Below are 7,923 nucleotides of genomic sequence, written 5' to 3'. Positions count from 1 at the left end.
TGGGGGTGGGGCCACAGTTTGGGCACCTGTGGGAGCCCCCCCCCACACTTCTAGGGACCGTCAGTTGTCCCTGGATGGTGATCACAGGGGAAATATGCCTGTCTGGGCATGTTCCTGGTATAGACTTGGAACTGTGTACCCGTCTGATGACAACATGGAGCACCTGGGTCACAGACACCCCCAGCCACAGGGAACAATGGAGAATCCCTTCCCTCATCGAGAACAATGGAGAATCCCCCTTTGCCCTCCACAGAGAATAACTGGCTCTTTCTGCAGTCTCTGTTGGTTCCAGTGCCTAGTTGCCCTCCCAAGAGGATGTAAACTGCACCAAACTGCCCAGCAAACGGAGGTTCTCCTGGCGATCTAGGGTGAGATTCCTGGGCTTTGGGCACTCTGGGCCTGGCTCCAAGTCCCAGTGCTGCAGCCAAGCCAGCCTGGAGACCCCTGCTTCTTTGGTGGAGTGTCCACGTTTGGAAAAGGTGGTTTTAAGTGTGTTAAGATGTGTATCCTGGACTTGCTCCTCAGAGCAATGTTTGTGGTATCTGACTGCCTGGCTATAGATAACAGGTTTCTTGGTGCATTTGGGTTATTGGATCCGTGAAGGCAGGCGTGGTGATCTGAGGGCTTCTTGTATATAGTTATCTGGAGGGTTTCATCCAGATGAAGTTGATTATGGTGTCCAGGAAGCTGAAACAGCAATGTTCTAGAGGGAGTTTAATGGATACCTGTTGGTTATTGAAGTTTTGGTCAAATCTATGCAGGAGTTCAGGTTGTTTACCGAGATGATGAAAATATCATTGATGTATTTATGGTGCATTTGTCCAGAAATTCTTCAAGGTGGCCCATGAAGGGGTTGGCGTAATGGGGAGCCATCCTAGGACCCAGGGCTGTTCCCATTGCTTGGACAAAGAGTTGGCTGAAGGTAAAATTGTTATGGATGAGGATGACATGGCCGCGTTTGGCGATGTGATGGGGTGGCTATCTGAGGGTTACCCATCGGCTGCAGGCAGGCAGCAATGCTGTCAATTTAGAGTCAATTTAATACAACTCCAGTTTTAAAACGGTTCCCGGTCTGGGAGTGTAACGGGGAAGGCAGCAGGGAGCGGGCCCTGCGGATCCCAGCATATGGGATCAGGGACAGCGTGGAGAGTCCTGCCAATGGCAAGTTACCGCCGGCGGGAGCAGACATCGCGCCACGCCGGCCCCGCCGCCTGGACTGGGCACTGAGCGGGCGGGGCAGGGGGCGGGGCGCGAGGCGGGGCAGGGTCCCGGCCAGCTCGGCACGGATTGGTCAGGGCTTCCTCAGCCCCGCCCCCAGGCCGTCCCTGCCATCAACAAACATGGCGCCTCTGCCCAGCCCGAGGGTTGCTGTGACACCACTTCCGCTCCTTTTCCCCCAGTAAAGATGGCGGACGAGGCGACGCGGCGGGTGGTGGCAGAGTTGCCGCTGCTGAAGACGAACGCGGGGCCCCGGGACCGGGAGCTGTGGGTGCAGCGGTTGAAGGAGGAATACCAGGCGCTCATCAAGGTTAGGCTCTTCCGCTTCCGGGAAGGGTGTCACCGGCAAAGGGGCCGGGCGGAAACCGCTTCCTGTCAGCGCTCTGCTGTCGGGGTCTCTGGTGCGGGGAACAGGCCGCCCTTTCCCCTGGGGCCACCCGGTGTTCGGACCGGGAGGCCTCGCTGTGGCGAGCACGCGCCCCTCTCGTACTGACGTGGCCCTTCCCAGACGGTGGCCAGAGAGAGTCACACTCAAATGTGCTCCCCCATCTCTCTGCAGGGGACATGGGCTGCCCCTTCTCCTCCCCCTGGGTCTGCCCCTTCCCCCCATCTCTGCGCGGATGTGGGGCTCTCCCCCTCCCCCGTCGTCTCTGGAGCATTAGCCAGGCCCCACTGGGGTTCCCTGTGCTCTAGGGGGCGCAGACTGCCCTGCTCCTAAGGTATCTGGGGCTGCAGGGGGCCCACAGTGCAGGGATCTGTGGGGAGAGTATAGCTGGCTCCCAAGCCCAGGGTGCAGGGGCACCTACCTTGCCTTAAACTTTCCATTTAGTGTAGCCTAAAGGACAGGTCACCTGGAAACCAGCAACATTCTCCCCCTGTGCTGTGCGGCCAGGCCTGTGTACTAAGGGCATCCCATGGCCAGCAACCGGACCCAGGAATCCTGCCGTCTGCCCTATGCCCAGTACCTCAGGGCTTGACAGCATCTGCTTTTGGTGGCTCTGTGTGATGCTAGTGCCAGTCTTGTGTTGCTGGCTGCGGGGCTTTTACAGCTGGTGTTCACCACAGCAGCAATAGATCTTTCTGCCTTGCAAGGAATATGCCTACGCTGTAAACATGCCCAGAGAGATCTCCATTACCTACGTACGTTTTGGGAACAGGAATTTTGGTTTCTGTGCTTCTGATGGATTGGGAGGCTAGACACAAACTGTATGGTATGGGGGTTCTGATTTTGTAGGGTTGCCTGTTCCCACCCACTGCCTTTGTTTTTCCCTTCCCAGTATGTGGAAAACAACAAGAACGCTGACAATGACTGGTTCAGGTTGGAGTCCAACAAGGAAGGGACGAGGTAGGCATGCTTGTGGCTGCCATGGCTCCAGGCCCTTCTGTCTCTCTGATGGGCCTTCCTCTGCTCTAGCCTGCTCTCTAGGCTTTGAGTAATTGTGAGCATACCAAGTCCCAGTCCTCTGGGAGCCCTTGCGTCTGCCCTGGGAGCTGTTGTGGCCCTTCACTGAAAAAGGAGTAGAAGGCTGAGTCTCTGGCAAACAGGTCTTGCCTTCCGATAGCTGCTGGAGTTAGAGGCATGAGCAAGAAAGGGAATTCTGAACAGTCCTTTCTCACATCTGTGTCACGTCCTTCCTATCCTAATGCTGCTAGCTCTCTGGTTGGCCAGAGACCCCTCTGGGGTTGCAGGGAACTGACTGTCTACTGTGCAAAGCGTGCAGAACCCTGCCCATCTCCCACCTCTCCATCCATCCACAAGGAGCAGGGAAGGCCTCAAACCCTTTTTCCCTTTGCAGGTCCCCCAGGTTGTGCTTTAATCTATCTGTTGGTGGAATAAAGTATAATAATCTCAGCCCCCTTGGTCCCTGGAGGCCATTTCTCATCCCTGCATAATAAATATGGACATGTTCCCATTACAGAGAATGCAAGGTGATTAGTGATCCAGTCTCCACTGTGCTTCCTGTGGCAGGAGGCACTGAAATGCCACCCCTCCCTGGGCTGTGTGGCACCTCGCCAGGAGCTCAGGGGCCACCCCCAATGTGTATACGAGGGAACAGACTGCAGCCGCCCTTTTCAGTAGCAGGGAGATGGAAGCTAGGGACCTGCAGGCAATGTGACTTGACTGCATGGGTCAGGATGGAGCACTGCATGCTGGGAGCTGTAGTCTTCATTTGGCTGCATCCACTGCAAGAGTGTTGGGGCACCCGGTGTGATCCAGTGGTTTCGAGCAGTTGGAATTAGTACTGCCCAGCAGGAGGGAGTACAGTGCAGCTGGGTGCTCCACGTGTACTTAGGCTGCCAGTCGTAGCTTGTCCGGCTGTTCCTCTTGGAGTTGTGACCTATTGCCAGGTGAGCTAATGGCTTCATAGTGCTCCCCGTGCTGCACCCGCCTTCCACCCATGCCTCCTCTGGGGCTAGGATAGGCATCGATCTCCTATGTGCCACTCTGCCATTCTCATAGAGGGGCTCAGCTTGGGCCCAGCTGTTAGTGATGCTGCAGAGATACGCCTGCCCCTGTGCTCTCGCTTCCAGCCACCAAGCCAGGGTCTGTGAATGGACCTCTGCTTGCCTGCCTGCCACATGTGATGCTGCCACGTCCCAGGCTTTGTCAACGTCGGAGAGGCCTTGGCCTACAGCATCGCTCTGTTGGGTGTGCGGTGCCCTGTGTGCCCACACACAAAGGGACTCATTAGTTTGATGGGTTGGAGCCTGGATCAGCTGAGTGCCCTGGAGAACGGGGGTCCAGGCTGCAGCAGCCAGAGCAGAGCTTTTAGCAAAATGTCCCATCTTGAGTCAGACCTGGCCGGCGATGGAGAATCCCCCAAGACCTTGGTTCCAACGGTTAAACTTCAGCTTCCAGCAACTGGGTCTTTAGACCTTTGTCTGCTGCACTGAAGAGCCCTCACTTGTCAGATTTCTGTTCCCCACATCACCCCTTATCCGCCTCTTTGTTAAGCTGAACAGATGGAGCTCCTGGGGTCTCTCCCTGCTCCCTCCTTCCCTCTCTCTCTCTTGCAGGTGGTTCGGGAAGTGCTGGTACATCCACGACCTGCTCAAGTACGAGTTTGCCCTTGAGTTTGACGTGAGTGTCCCTGGGACGGGAGTGTCTGAGGGAGGAGAGCCCGCTGGCTCTGCTCCAAGGCTGGGGAAGGGAGGGGTTTCTTGTCCACTCCCTGCAGCACTGGAGGGAACAGGTGGAAGCTGGCCCTGGCTAGGTTCACAGCATCGCTGTTCCCCTGGGCCACAGGAGCCAGGGGCTGAGGAAGGGAACACACTGAGGATGGTAACCGGGAAGGGACAGAGAATCGCCCGCCCTGCAGGATGAGAGCGATCAGGAAGGATTCCTGTGGGACTTGGCTAGTGCAGCCCAGCTGCTGAGCGAGCTGAGGGCAGGGAGCCCTTTACACAGAGCTTTGCAAAGGGATTGTGTCGGGGAACTTTGTGTAACTTGGGGCTAGTAAAGGGCTCTGCCTCAGTGGGGTCCTGCCCCCTCCTGCCCCTCCTAAACTAGGGCACCTTCCCTCCCGCTTACCCATGAGCTTCCACTTCAGCATCTGGGGTGTAAACTCAGTAGGAAGCTCACAAGGGGCCTAGGCTCAGTGCTCCCAGCTGTGTGGCTGAGCAGAGAGAGCAGCAGCTGGAACTCGGGGTACACATACTGCTCCCTGTTCATGCGGTGGGAGGGGGCTGGCCTGGCCATGGACACACTGAGCGGGTTTTGGGTTGTTTGCTTTTTTTTTTTTTTTTGCAGATTCCTGTTACGTACCCGTCCACCGCCCCCGAAATCGCCATTCCAGAGCTGGATGGGAAAACGGCCAAGATGTACAGGTCATGCAGCCCTGGCGCGCTCCCACCTCCGCTGTCTGCAGGCCCTAGGGACCAGAGCTCTTGACTCAGATCCCAGGCTTTGATTGGGGCTGTCTTTATATCGCCTCCTTCATCCCACTGATGTGTATAGGCCGTGGCAGCTGTTGGTAAATGCAGCCGCCTCTGGGGTGGAACGTGGCAGCTGTTGCTCAAAGCATAGGAAAGTGGCCCCTTGATGCAGGACAGGAAGTGGAGGAGATGCCATGTCTGAGTTGATCCCCAGGCGTCCTGGTGAGGCAGAGGAAGCTGCCTTGGGTCGGGATGGGGCCAGGCCTGTGAGAGCTGCAGCTCCATTCTGGGACTGATTGGGCTTGACACCCCTATGGCAGTGCCTCCGCAGCTCCTGTGGTCCCATGAGGCTGGGCTCTGTCTCCTCTCCACATCTCCCCTGGTCCCATGACACCAGGCTCTGTCTCCCCTCCTCATCTCCCATGAGGCTAGGCTCTGGGCTCTGTCTTCCCTCAGTGTCTCCTGTGGCCGGGGCTTCTCCCTCACATCTGTTTTGTCTCTTGCAGGGGAGGGAAGATCTGCCTGACTGACCACTTCAAGCCGCTGTGGGCCAGGAACGTGCCCAAGTTCGGGCTGGCCCATCTCATGGCCCTGGGGGTGCGTTTCCGTCAGTGGGGGAGTGGGGGGAGTCTGCATCTGACCCGTGCTTATAGCCCCTGTGCTCTTTGCCTTGCAGCTGGGCCCGTGGCTGGCAGTGGAGATCCCGGACCTGATCGCCAAGGGGCTCATCGAGCACAAGGAGAAGTGAGGGGTCTGGGCTGGCAGAGGCCTGCATGGTGGCTCTAGATGCTCCGGTATCAGACCTTGTCCTTCCACGCAAACACAGCAGCCAACTGGCCCCGCAGCCCTGCCCTCAGTGTGGGGCAGTAGACCCGCTCTGTTGGGGACTCACAATTCCTGTCCGCTCCAATTCCATGTAACCCCTGCCCAGTTCCTGTAGGGGGGAGCTGCCCAATCTCCCCCACAAAATCCCCCAATAAAAACTGTAGCCTGACTAAGGCCTGCCTGGCTGCTGCTGTGCCTGGGGGCTCTTGCCAGAGGTTGCCGTGCCAGGGGTTGTGTCCTGCTCAGGTAGCTGTGCTCTAGCCGCCTCCACTGAGTTCCTGCTGCCACTGCACCAACTGCAACATCCTGATGCTTCCTGGTCCCTCCCGCTTAAAGAGACGGCTTGTAACTGAAGCGGTTTCCAATTCACCATATCAGTGAGTGGGGGGCTGGCCCCTGCAAGTGAGGCTCTGTCCAGTTCTAAAGGACTCCCTAAGCTGGCCTCCCTGGATGAAAGAGATCCCCCTCCCCTGCTGTGCTGCCCAGGGCTTCTCCCATGCAGGAGATATGTCCCCTGGAGCCCTCAGTAACTTCAGCAGGAGGCTCACTTCTTGTCACTCGTCCACCACCTGCAGAGAATCGCACAAGAGGGTGTCAGCTGGGGCTAGATCAATGCTTTGCGCAGCCCCTAGCATGGGGAGTGGGGGAGGGAGAGGTCCATGGCTGAGGGTCCTAGGTGCTACTGCAAGACACCCAATAAATAATAAGAACATAGAGTACTTATGGCACCTAAGAGACTAAGACATTTATTTGGGTATCAGCTTTCATGGGCTAAAGCCCACTTCATCGGACTCATGCAGTGGAAAATACAGTAGGAAGACACATACATACACGTGCACAAACATGAAAAAATGGGTGTTGCCATACCAGCTAACGAGACTAATCAATTAAGGTGGCTGTTATCAGCAGGAGAAAAAAACTTGTAGTGACAATCAGGATGGCCCATTCCAACAATTGACAAGAAGGTGTGAGTAACAGTAGGGGGGAAATTAGCACGGGGAAATAGTTTTTACTTTGTGTAATGGCCCATCCACTCCCAGTCCTTATTCAAGCCTAATTTAATGGTGTCCACAAATTAATTCCCGTTCTGCAGTTTCTCGTTGGAGTCCGTTTTTGAAGGTTTTTTGTTGGAGAATTGTGACTTTTAGGTTTATAATTGAGTGACCAGGGAGGTTGAACTGTTCTCCGACTGGTTTTTGAATTTTATAATTCTTGACATCCGATTTGTGTCCATTTATTCTTTTGCGTAGAGACTCTCCGGTTTGGCCAATGTACATGGCAGAGGGGCATTGCTGGCACATGATGGCATATATCACATTGGTAGAGGCGCAGGTGAACGAGCCCCTGATGGCGTGGCTGATGTGATTAGGTCCTATGATGGTGTCCATTGAATAGATACGTGAACAGAGTTGGCATTGGGCTTTGTTGCAAGGATAGATTCCTGGGTTAATGTTTTTGTTGTGTGGTGTATAGTTGCTGGTGAGTATTTGCTTTAGATTGGGGGGCTGTCTGTAAGCGAGGACTGGCCTGTCTCCCAAGATCTGAGAGAGTGAAGGACCTTATCAAAGGCTTTCTGAAAATCCAAGTACACTGGATCCACTGGATCCCCCTTGTCTCCCTGCTCGTTGACACTCTCAAAGAATTCCAATAGATTGGTGAGGCACGATTGCCCTTTACAAAAGCTGTGTTGACTCTTCCCCAACATATTGTGTTCCCATGTGTGTCTGATAATTCTGTTCTTTCTATAGTTTCAACCAGTTTGCCTGGTCCTGAAGTTAAGCTTACAGGCTTGTGATTGCCAGGATCTCCTCTGGAGCCTTTTTAAAAATCGGAATCACATTAGTTATCCTCCAGTCATCTGCTTCAGAGGCTGAGTTAAGTGATAGTTACTATCACTGTTAGCAGTTCTGCAATTTCATGTCTAAGTTCCTTCAGCACTCTTGGGTGATACCATCTGCTCCTGGTGACTGTTTAATACAGGCTGCGGCTCCTAGGAGTTACTGT

General features: G+C 55.1%; 1 protein-coding gene across 1 annotated transcript; it reads left to right on the top strand.

Moving 5' to 3' along the window:
• The first annotated feature begins 1,371 nt into the window (after positions 1 to 1,371).
• On the top strand, positions 1,372 to 6,093 carry UFC1 (ubiquitin-fold modifier conjugating enzyme 1). The gene is made up of 6 exons (XM_032765138.2): positions 1,372 to 1,528; positions 2,496 to 2,563; positions 4,237 to 4,300; positions 4,970 to 5,046; positions 5,601 to 5,691; positions 5,771 to 6,093. Exons 1-6 carry the CDS (start codon positions 1,406 to 1,408, stop codon positions 5,840 to 5,842), a joined length of 495 nt encoding a protein of 164 aa, XP_032621029.1. The 5' UTR covers positions 1,372 to 1,405; the 3' UTR covers positions 5,843 to 6,093.
• Positions 6,094 to 7,923: the final 1,830 nt, after the last annotated feature.

This window comes from Chelonoidis abingdonii, chromosome 11, assembly GCF_003597395.2.
Source record: "Chelonoidis abingdonii isolate Lonesome George chromosome 11, CheloAbing_2.0, whole genome shotgun sequence".
Classification (NCBI taxonomy): Eukaryota; Metazoa; Chordata; order Testudines; family Testudinidae; genus Chelonoidis; species Chelonoidis abingdonii.
This window is presented reverse-complemented; position numbering and strand designations above follow the sequence as displayed.

Excerpts from the sequence above, each read along its gene's own strand:
- UFC1 (XM_032765138.2), top strand. The coding sequence starts at position 1,406 with ATGGCGGACGAGGCGACGCGGCGGGTGGTGGCAGAGTTGCCGCTGCTG. Across the intron at positions 4,301-4,969 it reads AGTTTGCCCTTGAGTTTGAC|ATTCCTGTTACGTACCCGTC; the intron begins GTGAGTGTCCCT and ends TTTTTTTTGCAG. Across the intron at positions 5,692-5,770 it reads CCCATCTCATGGCCCTGGGG|CTGGGCCCGTGGCTGGCAGT; the intron begins GTGCGTTTCCGT and ends TTTGCCTTGCAG.